The sequence below is a fragment of the Protopterus annectens genome, chromosome 8.part0, assembly GCF_019279795.1.
Source record: "Protopterus annectens isolate FY-2018-M chromosome 8.part0, PAN1.0, whole genome shotgun sequence".
NCBI lineage: Eukaryota > Metazoa > Chordata > Ceratodontiformes > Protopteridae > Protopterus > Protopterus annectens.
This window is the reverse complement of record NC_056741.1, coordinates 767,178,998-767,202,544: the sequence shown is the minus strand read 5'-3', so window position 1 is coordinate 767,202,544 and position 23,547 is coordinate 767,178,998. Positions and strand designations below refer to the sequence as shown.

Here is a 23,547-nt window from a genome sequence, read left to right as displayed (position 1 = left end):
GGGGCAAAGCCCCCACTTAGTTTGGCTGTAAAGTTAATTTTGTTTTGTGGACGACGGTAATGTTTCCTGGCGGCATTCGCTATTTTGCAGTTTGATATTACGTGTCGATGTTTAGGTGTTCGATCACCTAATCATTCGATCACGTAATATAGACCCCAGCAATAAGCTGCTATATCATGTTAGGTCAGTAGCACAACAACACAATTGGTGAATGGTAAAGCTTTCAAAATGGGCTTGATTTAAAAGTGCTGCAATATTCCACACTAAATTTAAGAAGTACATAAACTAGAAGAATGGACTGTAAAAATAAAAATGATCATTAATTAATCACATTTTAATATACATTCAACTTTTACCATCTGGTTTATATTGTACAAACTGTAGAACATTCAGCATTTTTAAGACAATTATACTGATTATGGTTGTGGAAGAAGGAGGGTTAATAGTCAGGCTTCCTGACAGCCTTAGAACTAAGACATTTTTGGAGTACACATTAAGAAATTTGTATTGTGGCTTGGTTTATATGTTTTATCACTGCAAACATTAACATTCGCAATGTACATTATAAACATTCCATAGAGATGAAAAGTTTGAAGGTCACAAGGCTCTAACTTCTATTTATAATTTAAGAGCTCAGAACACAGTCTTGTGAAGTTTTATAATCATTCTCTTTGAAAATTAGCGTCCCCTTCTTCTATCTTTTATAAGCAGAGAAATTGTGAAATGTGAAAATATTATTTTTCCAAACACTATAATGAAATTCAGACAAATGTCAATGTGTATACCAAGCTTATGAATATTACAGCTGCTCAGTTTCAACCTTATCAAGTTCTAGATGTGAATATAAAGCATCATGCATATCAAATCACTTTGTAGCTGCCAGTAGAACCTATTGTTAAAAGAATCTTTTTTTAATAAAACAGTCAATAAGTTTATCCTAGGATAAAAAAAAATCATGGCAAAACTACAAACAAATAAATATATAAACAAATAACAATATCAGTGAAGTAACAGATGGCACACTAGCCTTTGATGCAGAAGGATGTGGGTTCTATTTTCACACCAAGCAGATGCATTGCTAATACTGTATACAGCATGTGTGTGTGTGTGTGTGTGTGTGTGTGTGTGTGTGTGTGTGTGGGGGCGGGGCTATACTGCTGAGTGTAACATGCTCTGAATTAGATGTTAAACTAATGCCCCATCTGCCTGAGTTGGTATAACTCAGGTGGATACAAACCACAGCACCTATTGAAATGAGTAAAGGTCCTTTATTCAACACACAAAAAAATGATTTACAAAATGTACCTATTTACAGGCATTTATTCATTTTACTTATTTAACATTTGTTGAACTATAAAGTCTGACTTGGAACAAAGCCAATTTTCAGAGGAGGCCCGGGGAAAAATTCTCCAGATGCATGTCTTTTATATAAATATATATATATATATATATATATATATGGTTCTACCTGACTTCGTCGACAGCGCAGAAGACCGACATCGAACTGGAGCTCCAGAAGATCGAAATCGAAGACGGACGCGAATCGCGAGTGGCAGAACATCGACAATGCAGAAGACCGACACGACGGATGACAACACCAACGCCGAGGATGCCGACATGGGGAAAGGCTGTGTGAGTATGCAGTGACGGACGTTAGGGTGCGAGGCAGGTAAGTGTGGAGATTGACGGTCTGTGGGGATAGGGGTGGGTTAAGTGAGTTAGGTTAGGGACGATAGGGTGGGTTAAGTGAGTTAGGTTAGGGAGTTTATAGGGGTGGGTTAAGTGAGTTAGGGTTAGGAGATAGGGGTGGGTTAAGTGAGTTAGGTTAGGAGCCGATAGGGCGGGTTAAGTGAGTTAGGGTTAGAGCCGGGTAGGTAAGTGTGCGATAGTGACGGACCTTAGGGTTAGGGTAAGGTTTAGTGTGGGCTTGTAAGGATTTTGGTGTGCTTGTGTTGTGTGTGTGGTTTGTGGAATGGGGATGTGTTTTGTTTTTAATTGTTATTGTGGTGTGCAGTGTATGGGGTTTCGTGTTTGTGTACCGTCGGTTATTTCGTTGTCGGTTATGTGTGGTTTCGTGTTTATGGACTGTCGAATATGTGGTGTCGGTGATGTGGTTGTCGGTGTTGTGTGGTTTCGACTATGTCAGGTAGAACCATATATATATATATATATATATATATATGGGTCTATCTTAGTACATCGACATTTCAAAATAGCGAAAACGAATTAACCGACACCGGAACATCGAAATTCATCTCACCGACGCCAGAAGATCGACAGGGCAGAAGACGGACGGAGGAAGACACCGACGCTGAGAACACTGCGATGGGGAAAGGATGTGTAAGTATGCGGTAGTGACGGACGATAGGGTGCGAGTAAGGTAAATGTGCGATGCTGGTGTTCTGTAGGGGTAGGGGTGGGATAAGTGAGTTAGGGCGCGGGTTAGGTGAGTGTGCGAGTGAGGTAAGTGTGCGATGTTGGTGTTTTGTAGGGGTAGGGGTGGGATAAGTGAGTTAGGGTTAAGGCGCGGGTTAGGTGAGTGTGCGAGTAAGGTAAGTGTGCGACGTTGGTGTTTTGTAGGGGTAGGGGTGGGATAAGTGAGTTAGGGTTAGGGCCCGGGTTAGGTGAGTGTGCGATAGTGACGGACCTTAGGGTAAGGGTTTGGGTTAGGGTTGTGGATAGTTGTGTATGTATGGGTTAGTGTTCGTTTGTAAGGATTTTGGTGTGCTTGTGTTGTGTGTGTGAGTGTTGGATAGGGGATGTGTTTTGTTTGTTGGTATGATGTGTCGGGTGTATGCGATGTCGTGTTTGTGAACTGTCGATCTTCTGGCGTCGGTGAGATGAATTTCGATGTTCCGGTGTCGGTTAATTCGTTTTCGCTATTTTGAATTGTCGATGTACTAAGATAGACCCATATATATATATATATATATATATATATATATATATATATATATATATATAAATATATATATATATAGCTCCACTTGAAATCATCAAAAGCTGAAACATCAAAATTCTGCTCATCGAGACCAGTTCATCGAGTTTCAAACCATCGAAGATCCAAAGGGAACATAAAAAAAAAAAACCTCTAAAAACTATTTTATGCAGGGGGGCAACCTCCCCAACTTTAATATACCAACTCTGAGATCGCACTACAGTGGAGTAAAGGAAAATCTCTGTTTTAGCACTATATGCAGAAGTGCTAAATGGGAGATTTCCCATACCCTGTCTGCAGTGCCATCACAGAGATGGCACACACAGACACAGTGTGACTATGACTCTATGAACCAGAAGCAGTTTGTGCGACCAAGGGAAACAACACTGAACTGACAACTCCACCATGCATAACTCACACATTCCTGACATAGCAGAACATAGTACTAGCACAGACCTTGACCATGTTCATCAAACACACACATATTTCACAAAAACCTTAATGTTGATTGGGATACATCTCCAGTGTGGCCCTGAGATACTTCCTGCTTTACTGAATGTTCTATGTTTCTTACTCACACACACTCACTACTTTGGTGTCAGCCTTGGCCTATTCCCCTCACCCACCCCACCCTGTTGAAATGATAATGTCTGAGCCACGTCCTTTGTTTATTTATGTTTGACCTAGGGTTACATATATGTCTGCTACACAAGTGTATAGATAAGAGAGTCTCTCACTATGTTGATTTTATGCTTTACTACATAAGAGGATTTTGGATGTTTTTGTAACTAATTTTGGAAAGCTTTTTTTCAGTTAATATTATGTCATGCATTCATACCACTGATCCTGCATTTCTGCTTATTGCTGTACTTGTGAAACTGTTGATATAACTGGCCTGTTGACTGTTGTGTACAGTGGGTAAGTGACCAACTTGATGCTAGTTACTGTGTACAATGCCTAGCTACATATTGCAGATATCATTCGTATAAACCAATAATGCTATTGATGGACACCTCATACAGAATTTGATTCAGTGCATTTACAGCTAATAGTATGCAGGTATATCATTTACGTTTATCTTCTTACACATTTGTTCATATACTACAGGTTTCACACTTACCTTGACACTGCTGCAGTTGCAAGTCATGTACTTTGGGGCTGTCTCTGTTTGATGCTTTGTGGACATTGGATAGCATGGGTTTCAATGTCTTTATGTACTTAGGTTGTTATGTATATTCCATCACTGGTAAGTGTGTGGGCTGTTAGCAGATGAGTGCATGTGCTTTTTTTTAACACCTTTATTGAATTATCACTTGTGACACAGGCAAATGTACATTCATATAAATGTAATCAAACTATATTAAACAAACATTATACTTCACATATATTGCTATATATCATATAACCTAAGCAATATTACATAAATTATTCAAGTCATGCCTTTTTTAAACAAGAACCATCTTTATTAAACCATCACTTACTACACAGGCAATCATAATTTTATATAAATGAGAACAAATCACACTGACACAATTCTAGTTGCAAGCATTTTACATCAGAAACCATATTGACACCCTCCCAGTTGCAAGCATTGTACATCACTTATAATCTACCCATTCTTTCTCACTCAAACATTACATAGCTCACTTAAGTCCTGCCACCTTTTAAACCTCATTTATCCCTTGTATGTGCTAACTTTTGACTCTTGTGGTGAGACTTTGTGCTATTCTTTGCCTCTTAGCCAGGGCAAAGGCATATTGTGTGCATGCCTACACCTGCCAGATCTGTCTGCAGTTGGAGAACATCCCCCAGAATCCTTGTCTATATGTGCTGGAGGTGCTGGTCATGCCTGTGGTACAGGAATGTCTGATCCTGACCCTTACTGTCCCTGTTGCAGCTCCTCAAGATGATATTGTGCAACATGACACAGACTGTGGAATTTCTGAGTTGGTGTCTGGGTCATACTGCAGGGTACTTCCTGATGTGTCTAGACAGCAGAACCATGACTTCACCATGTCAAAAATGTGCTCTGTATTCTCTATGTTTCTAGTGTGGGCATGGGCATCATTGCATCCTTCATCTGTGGGTGTGTGTGCATTCTTGATGAGTGTCATGAGTCACAGTTCCAGTGCATAACCTGCATCACAAAGTAGATGACCTTGTGGAACATCACCCCTAGCAAACCTTATGTAAAGCTGAGAGGTGTGTAATTTGTGTGAGTCATGGTAACTGCCTGGGTTGCCTGCACACACACTAAGGATGATACCTCAGGCATTACAAAGCCTGGCAGTTGGCTGAGTGTAACCCATTCCTGTTGATGTATGTTTTTTCCTGTTCACCAGGTAGAGCTTTTATATCTACGTGACTGCAGTCTACAGCCCCCAAAACATCAGGAAAGTGTGCTACAGCAAAGAATTCTTGCAATGTTCTCTCCTCTGCTCTGCATGGAAAATAGATGTACTCCATTGCATTTTGTAGCACAGCATGAAGATACTGGTGCAATATTCTAGAGGCTGAGATCTGTGACACCCCTAGTATATCCTCTGAGTTTTTGGAATTTACCAGTAGCTAATATCCTTAATGCCACACCTACCTTAGTTTCCACAGGTATAGGTTCTTCTCAATTTCCCCTGAGTCTGAGTTGAGGGCGGCAGAGGTTGCACAGCTCCTGTAATGTTTTCCTATCAACCTTGTATCGCTCTAATATTTCAATACAATGCAGTCCATGATATGTTAAATGGGGTCTGAACACGGTTCTTCTCCTTGGACAAGGTCTACCAGCAGCAGTAGCATAGATTTGAGCCTGCTGCACATACACATACAAGAGAGCAGCAGCAGCCCCTAACATTGCTTTTTTTTAATAAGTGTGAGGGTGTCTGTATTCCAATAGGTTTTGGAGTTCATGGCAAAGAGCTACACCAAGTCTACACAATTACTTTACAGCTTCCTGAGTGGCTCATTTTGCATGTAATTCATCTAATTATGCTATCATTAGCATACTCTGCCATTTACCTTTGCTTGGTGGCACTACACAATGTGCAGAGCTGTTTAATGAATACAGAATAGCTCACTATTGTGTGTGCATCACACAGTGTTGCACACATTGGTAGTAAAGAGATTAGTCATTCATGAATCTGTCCCTTATTTTAGTCCATTAGCTAAAGTATTTTCTGCATGGTTTAAAAAAGGAAGGCTTAATTAGCCTTTTGTTCTTGCTTTACCAAAATGCTCATTTCCTCACTCATGCATGCAAAATATTTACATTAGAGATGTACGGTGTAAAGACTGAATATCATAATTTCATCAGTATAGCACTCTTCTTGATCTTTTGATCTCACATTAGTCATGTAACAGTTGATAATGAAATAAATCATCTATACAGAAGGTGTCTTGCATATAATATGCTTGTTAAGGCTTATTTATGCATTTATTTTTTTTTGAAGAGGAATATTTTTTAGCTCATATAATACACATGTGTTAGGACAGCAGTTCTAAAGCAGATCTTTCTATGTCTTACATCAGGAGGACAGTCTGGAAGTGACTGTATCCAGAGCTGTGTGGCTGATGGTGGCTGTTTACTCAGTAGGGGGAGGCTTTGTTTTCGCTGATGGGTGATGTATAAAATGTATCAGTATTTGACAGGAATGTGCCATTTTGTCTAAATTTGAAGGTTATATCTGCACAACATGTCAAGGAATGGAGTCCATCACACGACGTTAATCGTCATAGATCAATTTTCTTAACATTAGGCAGTTCCTTCTTCTTAATGGTTGTCATTTAAAATGCCTTGGTTAATTTTCTTGCTAATTTACTTTGTTTTGTCATTAACAGTAGTAACAAACATAAAGTCAATTTTAAGGAAATTGTTTAAAAATTATGAGAAAATACACATTTGAGATTTCATTTTTCTTAATTTATCCATCATTAATCTATTCTATCATATTTATTGCCTCAAGTTGACAATAGACTTTGCTGCATTTAAATGCCTAGTAAATAATACTAGAGGTGATGAAAACATGAGATCAAGCATATAATAATTAAAAGGTCCTTGATCATGGTTCATATACTTAGTCATTTAACTGTCTATAAAGTGAATGTTAAGTGACACCTGTAGGTATCATGACAACAGTGTAGCAGTTATGCTTCACAAAGCAAACCAAAGGTAACCAGCATTTAGGGTGCAACTTTGCTATGCCACCAATAGGAGGATTCTACATGACATGAATGGGCAGCAAAATGAGCTGTAATGGCATTAGTGACATGTGAATCAATGATTGTGCTGTCCAGCATGGATAGACCTCTCAGGTATGTGCAGTAATATAAAAATCTGGAAATGGTGTACAGAAGGCCATGCTATTCACTCACCAGTACAACTGTGTATCTTATGTACTCCTATAGCACCACTGTACTAGAATTTACAATGCAGACAATGCAGTGCATAAATATAGTTTGCTTTTCTTATATATTTCCAATAGTTTCACTTCCATTGTAGTTTGCATTGTTATTAAACACTCATCTTCTTCTCTATGTTTGGCATTACAGCAGACTCCTACGATCTTGTGTCACTGCTCACAGCAGCGCAGACTTTACTTTTGTGCTTCTAATTCCACTGCACATTGGTTTACTTATTTTCATGTAGTTATTCATGCGATAACTTAGTTGGTCAAACCCAGACCATTTTTGGTGACAGGGCTGGCCTGAAGCAAGACATATCATACAGAACATGATACATTACATGCAGTATGAATAATTCATGCAGTTTAAACAAAATAAGCAATTACATATTCAAAGTGGCAGCTGTGCCATATATGATACTCAGTGAAACATTCATTCATTTATTTACATATTTCTTTACCATATTTATTAAGTGAGAATGTCCATCTGCAAGGTTCTAGTTTCAAAAACAGGAAAGGGGAAAGTAATATCCAAAACAAGATTTTTTAAATGAAACATTAAGCAAAAACAGAAAACATTTTGTTATATTCACACTCTTCAATTTTAATCTAAAACAAAATTCTAAAACAGCCAGTTTATACAGTATACTAATCCAGCACAATTATATAAGTTGATCTCCTTAGTATAAGATAAAGAACCACATTAAATTAATTTTAATCCATATTTAACAGAATGATACATTCTTTCATTCATTTATTTATATGCATGTTTTTATCACATTTGTTAACCTGAAATGTTCATCTGTGGTCCCATTTTAAAACAGAAGAAAGTCATCAGCATAATGCACAAAACAACGTCTTTTAATTGAAAGAGTAAGTAAAATGGAAAATATTTAAGCATATTCAGTCTTCTTCATTTCATCTAAAAATGGTAAAAAGGCAGCTTATATGGTATGCAAAGCCAGTATGATTGTTTCTCGATATCTGCTTTGTTTCAGATATGGAACCAGACTAAACTGGTTATTTAAAACATTTCCATTGTATGCTACTGATTTCTTCCCTTTTTTCTTCCTATTCAGTTGCCTCCTAATACATTAAATAATGCCCTAGAAAATTTCTGTACTACCACTATTGAAATATGTCTATTGCAATTTTTTGTTAATCTATTTTACCTTGTTTAAATGCACTATAGTATATTATCTGTCATTCATTGCAAAACTTATGTCTGAGATTGTAAATTGTTCTTCATCTCTACTTTGTCTTCAGGTCATGAACTACATATTTTTGCTGTAACATATTATTACTGATATAGGAGTTTTTCTCCTTGGGGCTTCCACTAAAAAAGTATTTTATGCAAAGTAGGACTTTCCTTGTAAACAAGTGCAATAAATAAAGAAAGAAACAAATACATTTTACTGGATATCACTGTAACAGGATGGAATGTCCATTGCCTGACTTTTTATATGCATAGTTAATATTTCTTTAATTTCTATTACACATATCTCTGAGGTATTTAACTACCTTTTACCTAAAATTGTGCAAGGTTTTCTCTGTATAAGTGCCTCAAAATGCACTACAGTTACAAAAACAATGCTTATTGTTTCTTTTCCCAGAACTAGGATCACTACATACATTACTCTGGTATACAAACTCACACTTTATACAACTGCCATATGCAGAAGACCTCTTAGCTGTGCTATTGCAGTTGCTCTACAGCACACTGAATCTCTGAATTTCTAATGTCGAATATCTGACACTGAGTACACTGCACATCAAAGCGATGCTGTATCACATACTTTAAATGCGACTCCTATATCCAAAAACAATCATCTGCATGCTGTTAGTAACATTGCAGTCAGAGTATGTAATCTTTATGGTATGCCAAGGGTGTTAAACAGGAGATGCTGGTGCACATGAGCAAACAGACATGCCAGTGACAAGTACAGCTGGTGTACCCATTTGTTGAAACTCACACCCATGTAGCAAACTGTGTACCTCTGCATCCTGGACTTTGCAGGCAGACTGTCAAAGGTTTCAGACAAGTATGTAAGGCAAAGTAATGCAAAATATCAGGATGTTCCTTTACTAAATTAGGCAGCTAGTGACAGAAAGGGCACAATGTGGGTTGTACTTTTAAGTGGAAAGCATTGATAAGAGCTTTTTGCAATATACCTCTAATGCAACAGATATGGAAAATAAAAAGGTAAAATTAAACAAACAGTCACCGGCACTAAAGCACACCATGACACATTCAATGGCAATACACTATCCCACATGGGATCAGAAGATGATAGAGTTTCAGATGATGCAGCTCTGCTCACAGGTAGTTCTTAACAAGTGCAGTGGATCTTGCTTTAAGGGTGCAAATATTAACCTTATTTCCTTTTTACCAAATCTTTTTCTTAGGTATCACTGGGAATTCTTGCATGACAGCTACTCACAGGATGATGATACAATGCTGTTTACAGCATATGATCAAATGTAACTCATCCAGGTAAAACATGCCTAAAAGGACTTCAACTACCTGTGCTCTCACTCCATGCAATTCTGAGTACAGGAACGACCTCTCAGTGACATATCCCACATGAATCAGAAGGTAGATTTGAAATAATGGGGTGTGATTTATGGTCCTTTAAAAGTGTATTTCACATGGCCATGGCCAGTGATGTAGGTATACTCAAACTAAGTAAAGAGGTCTTTCCACACATCAGATGTTATGGAGCAGAGATCACGGTGTGCAGCTAGAATATTAGGTGGGGCCATGAGCAGACCTCTCAACTGTCCCTAATTTGGAGGAATGTTCCTATCTTCAGGCCTGATTTATCCTTGCACATGATGTACCTATTTTCTTAACGTATTTACTTTATTTTCAGGCTTATTTACCCATTCACACAGTTTTCTGAATCCCCCTCATCATATGATTTCTAAAGCTGACTAGTACAAAAAACAAAATACGCTACATGACCAACATACTAATGGCACCAATAATTTAAAAAAAAGAGGACTCACATCTTATATCTCTCTTTTCAAAACTAAAAATAAATACCCATAAGTGATAGAATTTTGCAATGCAGTCCATTAATGTCTACAGATTTAATATTGGCTCTTTGATAACGTGCTTGTATTTTTCCATCATTTTTGTCATTTTCTGTTTTTTTTTTTTTAAATATATGTGTTTTTGAGTAGTATTCTACATTCCTACTGGAAGCGGGAAGAGCTATGAGCTGTTTGGTATTTAATGTTTAAGCTAATTAGAAGTCCACAATTTTAGCAGGATATTCCTAAATTTCAGAGGCTTTGTTCCTGTTTTCAATGTTTGCAGGTTGAGAGGTATGAGCATGGGTTTCAAGATATTGTACCTTCAACTGATAGTTCAGTATATGCCCTCCTGGGATTCATTATCAGTCATGTAGGTGCCGCATAGCACCTACATAACATAAGTGTGTTTGGGCAATGAGCAGCAGCATTCATTGAATATGCATGCTATTCATCACACCTACATGGATGCACGCACATTTCTGCAGCCAGCAATAGTGTTCATGGCTATGGAAAGGTACGTGCAAACAGCAAGACGTAATGCAAACAAAACAAATCACATAGGCAGTACTCAGATACAAGCATGTGTTACAGCCCACACATATTAAGGGCAGGTACAGGGAAACAATACAGAATGGCAGGAAGTGTTACACCAAAAGGTGACATAATCCGTAAGTAATGTTGTACAGGGGAAATGTTTAAAGTGTTCATATATCCTGCAGGAAAATCTAATAAAAGTGTATAGGAGGCATTTTGAACATAAAACCTGCATGATTAATGTAATGACAATTACTGTGAATATCAATGCCACAGGTACACATATAAATAATAACAGATATGTTGATAAAGGATGTGGACCATAAAGCTGCATCTCAACAAAGTGCAGACGTCATACACATGTTAATTAAATGGTTGACGTGAGATAACAGTTTGCAAGGATGAAAGATACATTAAGGGGTATATACATAGAATGCAGTCATAGCATACAAGCATATATATATATATATATATATATATATATATATATATGTATATATATATATATGTGTATATATATATATGTGTATATATATATATATATATATATATATATATATATATATATATATATACACATACATATATATATATATATATGTGTATATATATATATATATATATATATATATATACATATACATATACAGAGAATTGATGTATGAAGACTGACAGCACTGATGTATTATCTATCTCACCATGTATACTCAAGATCAAAAAGACCTTGCAGCTGTAATGTCAGGTAAATCAGAAATGGACATGTTTGTGCAAATAAATGACAGTGGTACCAATAGGAAAGGGTTTTGTCACCTATGAGCATGTAATGGACAGGCAAGTGTTGTATGGTTATGTAAATCATACATAGCACTCTAATAACAAAGTGACCAGTGTTAGGACTGAGGAAATGACAGGTCAAGAGTCCAGTTTAGGCATTGCAAACATGTCTGATGTACTAACATTGGGCATGCTCACATACGATTACTGTGAACAGTAACAGAACAGCACTTTAACAGTGGCAACACAATAGTAAATGTTGTAACAATGGGCCAATCACATCTCCTGATGGTCAACCTGCATTCCATACAGTTAGACAAGTTTATGGAATATCACATCTGCCAGTAAGCCATATATTGCGACAGAAACAATGTCAGTATTAAACACGTCTAGAGGATGACATGCAATACAGAGCATAAGTATCTTGTGTACAGGTAATGCATGTCGGCAAGAAATTACCTAAGAAACATTTGCATCATGTCCTTTTAGGACAAATGCCCAAATAGATATCAGAAAGATGCATAGTAATCATGGGTGCCACAGACATGCACATATCAGTCACATAAAGAAGATCACCCCTGAAAGGTGTACAGCACTATCATACCATATAAGGTGTACTGATGACCTACCTGGTATGAAAATGCATGAAAAAGCTGGACCGTTATGTGTGTGCAAGCCAGTGTAGTCTGACAGACAGATATTACCAGATTCTAACCCTTACCTGTTTTACAAGGTGCTCTTCAGATGCCTGTATTGACTGCATGTGCCACATCAGATAACAATGGAGGCTGTCGCAAATAACTGAATTGAATGTGTCTGTCAACATAGGAGGTATGGATATTATATGAAGAATCAGATTTAGTCAAAATGCCAGAAATGAGCTACACACGTTACTGTCCACATAACACTGAGCATTAGAATATGACTGATTTTCTTTAACAAGGAAGCTGTTTCTGTTATGTAAGACACACACTGTCCCAAGTGTGAATGCCAGTATAGCTATGTAGGTATACTAAAAATGCCAGTACTCAATGCACATGCCATAGGAGCACTCACAGAAGGACATACCATGAATAAACATTTCAGTGTCATGCAATCATAGCCTGTAATGATATATCATTGTTCAATGCAAAAATGGATAACAATAACTACATACAATGGTGTTTATGTAATAGTAGTACATTCATATAATCTTTCCCCTGTCAGGAATTGAGCAGCAAGTGATGCAACTCTGCTAACTAATGACATCTGGGTAAAGTGCAAATATGTGGAAATTTTACAACTACTATGACAATCTAGCAATGCTAGATTACTACATCATCTGTATGTGTGGTAAAAAAAAAATATCTGAGATGAAAGGGATCATGGAGGTCTTTTACAATGTCAATGGACACATTTTTACCATGGCACATGACAGTCATGCATTACAGTATAAGGCCCAACAATACTAACAGGCAATGATACTGGATACTGAATGCATGAGATTCTGACAGCAGACAATGTATGGATATTTCGCAGGATGAATGCACCACTATAGAAATGTCATTAAAAGTATGACATATGTGGTTATGTAAATGCATTACATCGTGTTCTTTCTGCAAGGGATATGTGTACCTGTGATAGCTGTCAACAGTCTAACAGCATGTTGTCTTATTCCCCCATGCTAGGGGATAACACTTTCTACATATGTAATGTAAGGAACATGGAAGCAAATGTCACCATTTCTCTGAATAAAAGCATTGTTATGTGACAAACTGCAATTGCTTTTAGTAAGAGGGGTCAACATCTACATATATATAAAGCCAATGTTGATGACAATAGTGTTAGTGACATGTAAAGTCACAATAACACTGACACAATGTACTCTGGGTAGTAATGGATGAATTTCAAATAACTACCCAAGATCACAAGCTACATATTATTGTCTGAACTACAAGTGCCACATGACCATGTTGAGGTACAACTGAGACAGTGCACAGTTAAATAAATGACATTACCACTGTTTATAAGCTGGATGTTTAAGCTAAAATGTTTTCAAAGAGCACAATAACACTGTACAACTGCACATCATATATGTCTTTGCAGAATAGTATACAAAGTATGAGGGTGAAGGACACACCCACAGCTAGACTGCAGCACCCTACATATATAGTTACACAATGTAATAATTGTCACACCATCGAAGCAGTGATGAATCAAACCACCTACCTATCCACTTATACCATTTATACAACACGTTATCAACAGCCATAGTATAAAAGAATACTGAATACAATTGAGATCTATATCATCTATGAATGGATGACATTAAACAGTGTATTGCCAAGGACATTATCTGGTAAAAAAGTTTTACAGTAAATCAGGTTTTGTAAATGTTGCCACTACATATGTGTATAAAGCAATCATGAATGCATTTGCAGTCACACTTGTAGAAGTTAAGCACTGCTGTAGTTAAACATCCTATCAAGCTATTTACATATTGGAGAATAGTGTCAGCCATGCAGGTACCACAGTAGATCTCTGATATTCAGATAGCTTCATTTCCCTTGAAAAAACAATGATGTAATCAGTGTATTGAACCAGGGATGTAGGCAGGCAATATAATGTAATTGTGTATTCTTACTGATGCCACACAAAAAATGACTTTTGCAGATGGAAATTTTCTCCCCTCCCCATCCCCACTTAACAAATGCTTGTGTCACTTCTCCTCTAAAAACATTAATTGGCTATCATTCAACCGATAACACTGTTAGTTTAAGCATTAAAGTACAAATTTGTGGACACAATATTTTCTAAATAAGCAACATTTCCCTTATGCAATGTATAAAAAATAGGAATCATTTCTTTACAAACATTATACATGGCTACACCCTTCTGTAGCAATGAAGTTGTGGATATGAAAGATGGCCTAAGCAGATGGTGTAGTCATCTTTGAGTTTAAAAAATGTATCCAGAGTATAAGTTGGATGAACATATGCCTACCTAACTGTAAAAAACTACAGACACACACATACATACACATACAAAGACACACACATTTATACTATGTTGGGTACTGAACCTTTTAATTATTTATGTTGCATAATGTAGAGAGCACTGCATTAGTTGCAAGTACCACAGGAGAAGTCTAATTCACAGCAGAGAGATTACACTATTGTCAGGATGACCTCATCAGTGTGCATCATGCACTGCGCATCATGCAGGACGTTTCTATAAAAGTTGCTGTAAGGAAGCTGTTTTCACATTTAAATACATACCCTGAAAGAGAGATTGAGACAGCAATGAGCATTATACACACACACACACACACACACACACACACACACACACACACACACACACACACACACACACACACACACACATTTTCCATGATTGGTATTGAACCTCCAACCTATGTAGTTTACACAACCTAGAGATCAGGATGACCTCATCAATTTGTTTCATGCAGGATTTTTCTATAAAAGTTATTATAAAGAAGGTGTGTACACATTTAAATACATAATCTGCAGGAAAAATAGAGGCAGCTACATGCACAACACACATACAAACAAGTTTTCTATGATGGGTATCAAACCTCTTACCTATATAGCTTAGGTAATCTAAACAGCACAGTAGTATTCTCAAGTGCCACAGGAGAAGTATGATTCTCATAGAGACTGCACTTTTGTCAGTGCACTTCATACAGGATGTCTCAAAAATTGTTAGAAGGAAGCTGAGTACATATCTAAATGCAGTCTCTGCAGATGAAATGGAGACAGCAGCAGGACACATACACATGTGCACGCTCACACACACACACACACACACACACACACAGCAATTTTTCATGACAGTTATCGAACCTCCTACCTATCTAGGTTAGACAATCTAGAGCTTAATCTACTAGTGCTTCCCAGGTTGTGCAACAAATGCATATGTGTTAATTTACATTATTGTGGTTGTCAAATTTACTGACATACCTTGATAATGCAAAGTAAATACTGTCCTTACTATATATTCTAATACTGTGAGGGAAATTGACATGTTCCACATAATGGGATGACATACACATTGACAGTTGCACACCACTGGATTATTAATCAAACAATTTTTTGACATCATATTTGGATGCTTGCACACTTGGATTGTCTCATACTTGCTCTATGTGTATTGGCAAAACAAAAATGGGAGTTTTACATATGACAGTGCACTGCAGAATGACAGTAATGGAAGTGATTAGACTATTAAAACCATAAAATGCTGTTCCAGGTATCAATGAAGGCTGTCTTCCGTACACTAACACTGCTCAGAACATCCAGTATAGTATTCAGATCAAACAATTCAGCAGGACATTTCCCACATAAAACCACTTTTATTTAACTTACAAACAAAAAACAGATTAAGAGCTTTCATCTCCAACCAGGAGACATCATCAGAATCATCTGTCCTAACTAAATTAGTTCTTTATATAATGAATGAAGTGAATACAAAACACTCTGTTGGTCTGCCATTTAGTTCAAAGCAGCAGAAATTAACCCTTCATAGCCACAATATAATAACAATGATAATGCAACCACCTGATAACACCTAAAAACTTTTTACATACATACTGGATTGTTTTCCAATAAAAATGGTCCAGAAATAATACATAGTTGTAAAAGATTATAAAAATGTGCATAACATACATATAAAATTAAGTTATGTTGTATATCACTTAACAGACCAGGTAGGTACTATAAAATGTCAAAAACATGAACATAAAAATAACTCTAAAATTAGACACGAAGAAATGAAAAAATGACCAACCAACAATGGTGTAGGGGTAAAAACAAATGTTCAGGTAACATGCATTGATTCTGTATACATGTCTAAAAACCTTATAAGTTAATAAATTTTGACTATATTAAATTAATAATTATTACACATATGTATATTAAAATATATAATGAATCTATATATAAATATTATAAAAATATTAAAAAATGTTTATAAATATGTATAAATTAATTGATATGTATACATTAATTAAATGTATTTCAACAATTTTAGACAACAACAACACAGTAAGTATGTAAAAAAACTAGATATCTATAGTTGTATAACAATAGGAAGTGGTGTTACATCTAGTGTAAAATATCCAAAAGAAAATCCAGTGTAAAGTATTTAAATTACATTATTTGCATCTCTTTGGATCCGCAGAAAGCAATTTCAGAGCAGAGGTGCTGGAGATATAATCATTCAGACCAGGACTATGACATGCGTCCAGTCTTAAATTGCCAGATCATTTCTCGAAATGGGTTATTTTTATGTTCATGTTTTTGACATTGTGTAGTACCTACCTGGCTGGTTAAGTGATATACAACATAACTTTAATTTTATATGTATATTATACACATTTTTATAATGTTTTACAACTATGTATTATTTCTGGACTATTTTTATTGGAAAACAATCCAGTATGTATATAAAACACAAGTTTTTATCAGGTTGTTGCATTATCACTGTTATTATATTGTGGCTATGAAGGGTTAATTGATGTTGCTTTGAACTAAATGGTAGACCAGTAGAGTGTTTGGTATTCACTTCATTCATTATATAAAGAACTAATGTAGTTAGGACAGATGATTCTGATGAAGTCTCCTGGTTGGAGATGAAAGCGTGTAATCTGTTTTTTGTTTGTAAGTTAAATAAATGTGGTTTTATGTGGGAAATGTCCTGCTGAATTATTTGATCTGAATACTGTACTGGATGTTCTGAGCAGTGTTAGTGTATGGAGGACAGCCTTCATTGATACCTGGAACTGTGTTTTATAGTTTTATTGGTTTGGTGTTTCGTGTTGTGGATTACTAGTTATTTTGACGCTGTATTCTGGTACCGAGGAGTCCCCACAGTATGAACAATAGCTCTTTACTCAGCGAGCTTATCAGGGTTATTCAAACCCACTCGCAAACCAGTATTCAACTTCCTGATTCAGGAGCCGAAATGCCATGTGCACAGAGTAGTCCTGCACAAGTGCTTGATACAGCGATGACGTCAGATGCCAGGGACGAGACATCCACAACGCCCAGGAGGAGAGAACGACAACAGGGAAGCAGTAACAGAGACAACGGTAGTAATTTGTGGCCACCAAGGGCCCTAAATTTAATAACTGATGACACACAGACAGCAAGGCATCTACAAACTTATGCCAACATGGACTTTAATCTATGGTTGGAGAAATCTTTTACCACTACAACGAGGGAAAGAGAGATGAACCAGGTGGAAAATGCCTCATACAAGGACACATGTAAGGCTTTTAAAACCCAGTTAATCAGATACAAAACATTAGCGCTGGATAACTGGAAATTTACAAAATGTATTGAGCAGAAAATTGGTCCGAAAGGCTTATAGTTAAACAAGTTTCCAAATAATACTTTTGAGGACACAGAGTTCTTTAAAACTATTTGTAATATATTAAATGATTGTGGTATTGCTATTCTCAAAGCCATGATTAAAAACAATGAAGTATTGATGGAACAATGTAAAAAGGATATTGATAGGCTTAATAAGGAGATAAATGCAGACCTGTTGTTTACAGTTGCACAATTTAAAAATGTGTATTTAAGAAGTTTGCAGGATGTGGATAATTTGATTACAAAGAACACCAAGAGAAAACTGTCTAAATTAGAGAGAGAGAGAGAGAGAGAGAGAGAGAGAGAGAGAGAGAGAGAGAGATTTATGAATATCAACAAGGGAGATCTTATTACTGTGATAATAAGAAAAGGAATTTTGGTAATACTAATAGATATAGGGACACCAATCTACATTACACCTATTGGGATGATGGGGAATATATGGGACCTAGGGGGAATGTTAGTTATAAACCTCAATACAACAATGGTAGTAACCAATACCAAGGATATGAGAATGACATCCAAGGTATGCGTAGCCCATAAGGGGGGGGGGGGAGGACCAAGGAGGTTAGAGAGAATTCGGAACCTGGTCCGAAAACCCTCCTATGCAGAGATGATGGGGAACCAATACACACGTCAACAGGTGAAGAGGGACTACAGGAGATAAATGATAGTTTTATCTATTGGGAATTTACAATATACAACAGAGAATGACAATATAAATGGGACAACAACAGGTGACAATAGGGATGATGGATATGATATTGTTGACACTGAGAAGAAGGTTACTGTGCACATACAAAATAATTTTAAAATTTATAATTACATGGATCTGACAGTTAATGATGATTATTTTAAGTTATTTATAAAAGGTTTTACCTTTGTACCAGCAAAAAAGACCAAATATTGAGGATGTAATACTTGATATTAAGTTGTTTACTAGGAAATTAAATTTGGTACACATATTTAAGGATGACCAGCATTACATTCATAGTAACATACTAAGGAAAATAAGTACCTACAACCCCCCCCCCCCCACACCAGGATATACAGAACTTTGAAATGTGTGTTACTAGCACAATAAGGAATGAATATGCTAGGACTAGGATGACTAATTTCAACTTAACACCTAGTGAGAAGAAACTACTTAAAGAATTAAATGAGAACAAGAGAATCTGGGTTATGAAAATGGACAAGGGGGGAGGTGTGGTACTAATGGACCAGTGGGACTATACAAATAGGATGCTGGATATATTGGACTTGGACAGCAGATATATTATCGTATCAAGAAATGAGTTAAACATTTCATATAAAAAATTGATCTGATACTTGAAGACAATCTGCTGCAGGGACTGATAGACATAGATTTATACAATTTGTTAATGGTACCTAAACCTGTAATTCCAGCCAACTTTGGTATTCCCAAAATACACAAAGGGGTGGATAACCCACCCCTAAGACCAATAGTTACCTCAAAAGGATCTAAAACTCAACCACTGGCCATATATCTGGACACTAAACTAAAGAAATTTTACCCCAAGTACCCACACATTTTGATAGATTCATGGGACTTTTTGAACAAAATTGGAACTAGTCCTTTCAAGGACAACATTATTTTTCTTACCATAGATGTTAATGATCTATTTTCGGTAATACCTCATACTGAAGGCTTGACCTGGTTTAAACAAATGTTAGTTGAGTTTGACCTTTTGACCCCATATGAATTTAAATTAGTGTTAGAAAACATAGAACTTGTATTAAGATACAACTATATTCACTTTCTGGGGCATTTATACTATCAAACAGATGGAGTGGCGATGGGTTCATCGTGTGCACCCATATATGCTAACATAATGTTATACTGGGAACAACAATGTCTATTCAAATCAGTATTTCATCAAAACATTGTGGGGTACTACCGCTTTTTGGATGATATATTTATTCTATGGGACGGAACTAAATAAGTGATATTACAATTTATGAATTATTTAAATTGTACTACTAGTTTTTTACAATTTACACATGAAATCGGTGTAGAGGAAATACACTATTTGGATGTCATGTTGAAAAAAGACCATATAAACAAGGTGTGCAGATCTAGTATATATAGAAAGGAATACTATTCTAATTCATACTTACACTATGAGAGTGACCACCCACACAATCTTAAAAAGAACATTATCAAGGGACAGATGATTAGAATAGCAAGGATGACATCCAATAAATCTGACTTCATGAAATAAATAGATAACATTCAAAAAATGTTTAGGGAAAGGGGGTACCCTGATGAATTGATCAAGTCTATGAAGAAAGTTGTGGTGGAATGATGGGGTACAACTTATTTACCCCTACTGGCCAATGGTGGAGGTTTTACAAACAAGAGAGTTATTTACAATACTGAATCAATGGATGGTGAATTACTGTATTTGACTTTGACATACCACATGGAAGTGGGATGGATAAAAAAGTGTATAAATGAGATTTGGTGTATGTTTAATAGGATGCCTACAAGAGTGGATGTGTTCCAAAAACCATTGGAATATGAATTTAAAAAATATATTGGAGAGGAAACGGAAAGATGGTAGAGGTGGGACATGCCCAAAAGCTGGTACTTTCAAATGTGGGAGGCCTGCCCAATGTTCTTTTATAGCTCGTACAAAGGAACCAGTTATACCTAGCATTAGTTTTAAGATTAGTGGTAAGACATACTCTAGTTGTTATACTAAAGGGGTGGTGTATTTGGCATATTGCACGGCCTGTTGGGCATACTATATTGGAAAAACAGAACGTAATTTAAGACTACGAATATACGAACATATACGGGATGTGGGTCTATATGACAGTATTGAATGGACTAAATAGCAAATGCTATTTAGTCAATCCAATACTGTCGAAATGGCAAAATAGCGAAGTCATGGAACATCGAATTTTTTCCCAGGGAAAGAATTTGTGGGCCGTCTTCAGGACTTTGCCATTTCCTCCACTATGGTGCGATCTCGGAGTTGGTATATTTAAGTAGAGGGCTGTGGGGGACAAAGCCCTCCACTTAAATTTGTGTTTAAGTTTGTTTTTTTTTACGGTGCAGCGAATTTTTTCCCTGGGAAAAATTTGCTGTCCCGTTTGTTCGATATTTTGTTGTTTAGATATTATTGGTACAATGAAATAGTGTTCGCTATTTTCATCGTACAATATAGACATCGGGATATTAATAAAAAGAATGAAAATAACGCCCTATATAGAGATACTTTTAAATGTAAAGATACAGACTACAAATTCTGGGTGTTAGAAGAAGTTGGACATAACGAGAGAGGGGGTGATTGGGAGACTCATTTTGGAATTTCAAGAAATGAACCAGCAATTAAGACTGGGCGCATGCCATAGTCTGGATCTGAACGATCATATCTCCATTACCCCTACTCTGAAATTGCTTTCTGAGGATCCAAAGAGATGCAAATAATGTAATTTAAATACTTTACACTAGATGTAACACCACATAGATATCTAGTTTTTTTACATACTTAACTGTTTTTAAAGTTGTCTAAAATTGTTGTAATACATTTAATTAAATTTATACATATTAATTAATTTATACATATATATATATACATTATTTAATATTTTTATAATATTTATATATAGATTCATTATATATTTTAATATACATATGTGCAATAATTAATTTAATGTATTAAAAATTTATTAACTTATAAGGTTTTTATTCATGTATACAAAATCAATGCATGGTACCTGAATGTTTGTTTTTACCCCTACACCATTGTTGGTTGGTAATTTTTTCATTTCTTCGTGTCTAATTTTAAGGTTATTTTTATGTTCACGTTTTTGACATTTTGTAATACTTACCTGGTTGGTTAAGTGATATACAACATAACTTTAATTTTATATGTATATTAAACATATTTTTATAATCTTTTACAACTGTGTATTATTTCTGGACTGTTTTTATTGGAAAACAATCCAGTAAGTATGTAAAACACACGTTTTAGGTGTTATCAGGTGGTTGCATTATCATTGTTATTATATTGTGGCTATGAAGGGTTAATTGATGCTGCTTTGAACTAAATGGCAGACCAATATAGTGTTTAGTATTCACTTCATTCATTATATAAGGAACTAATGTAGTTAGGACAGATGATTCTGATGAAGTCTCCTGGTTGGAGATGAAAGCGTTTAATCTGTTTTTTGTTTGTAAGTTAAATAAAAGTGGTTTTATGTGGGAAATGTCCTGCTGAATTATTTGATCTGAATACTATACTGGATATTCTGAGCAGTGTTAGTGTACAGAGGACAGCCTTCATTGATACCTGGAATGGGGTTTTATGGTTTTATTGGTTTGATGTTTTGTGTTGTGATGAGACTATGTTAACTAAGCTAGTAACTCAGTGAAACTGTAAACACTTTAGAGCAGACATGAGGTGAATTAACCATTCAAAACCCATGTTCATCTTTGGGCAACAGTAATACAGGCATACAAACTTTTTGCAACAGAAAACTATAATTCTTTTATCGCTTCTTTTTTTCTTGTACTGTTTCAGTGCAGCAGCGCTAAGCAGATTTGAACTGCTGATGACAAAGTGGTATCTCACGCATAATCACATACTGAAGTGCTGAACTTACAATAGCAGTTAGACAACATTTACAATAGGTAGCAGGCATATTAGTACAGCAGCAGGATAATGACGTGCCAAGAAAAGGGGTTTAGCCAGTATGCACAGAAACAGTAGTCAGACAAATCATGAAACATTTTGTGATCTGTATATATTTGAACATTTTCAGCATGCTAATAAGCAATTTACACCCGAGTGCTATTTTAGAACAATATGTTTTAATTTATATTTGTGAAAGTTAAAAGAGTTGACAGCAAATTTCAATAAACATGAATTTATGTAAACATCTCTGTTACCCTGTTTAGCACTGTAATCCGTACATGGAAATTTACAGTAAACTGAATAAACATAGCTTACTTAGCACAGAGGCGCAAAGTGAGATAGAGTATTGCGGATGAAGGCAATCAAATCCAAATATATTGCTATAAGCACTGTACTTCCATTTAGCATTAGTTCCATATGTTGCCCAGAGCCACACATGTGCAAATGCAGAGGTGTAAGAATAATGAAACAGAAATGAGAAGATACATCATAAGGATAACATGGAGGCAGGGACAAAATAAACTATTCATGAAGAAGGACAATGGTGGCCCACAACAATATATAACCAACAGGTACACCTACATTGTGCAAATGCAGAGGTGTAAGAATAATGAAACAGAAATGAGAAGATACATCATAAGGATAACATGGAGGCAGGGACAAAATAAACTATTCATGAAGAAGGACAATGGTGGCCCACAACAATATATAACCAACAGGTACACCTACATTACTGAACCAAAAACAGTCATTAACACTTAGTTAATGGCTAGAATAGAACCCATGCCATTATTAAAAATCATTCTACGTATTTGGGCATTAGTGTA

The 23,547-nt window shown here is 36.1% G+C and overlaps 1 protein-coding gene across 3 annotated transcripts in view; it reads right to left on the bottom strand.

Annotated features, from left to right (window-relative positions):
* LOC122809034 (vascular cell adhesion protein 1-like) overlaps positions 1-23,547 on the bottom strand; it is a 318,139-nt gene that overhangs the window by 208,715 nt on the left and 85,877 nt on the right. For 2 of the 3 annotated variants that reach the window (XM_044080238.1, XM_044080237.1), the window contains exon 2: positions 12,401-12,495. The exons of the other annotated variant lie outside the window; for it this stretch is intronic. In XM_044080238.1, the coding sequence (XP_043936173.1) occupies positions 12,401-12,495 (95 nt within the window). The remainder of the gene's footprint in view (positions 1-12,400; positions 12,496-23,547) is intronic. 3 annotated transcript variants of the gene reach the window in all.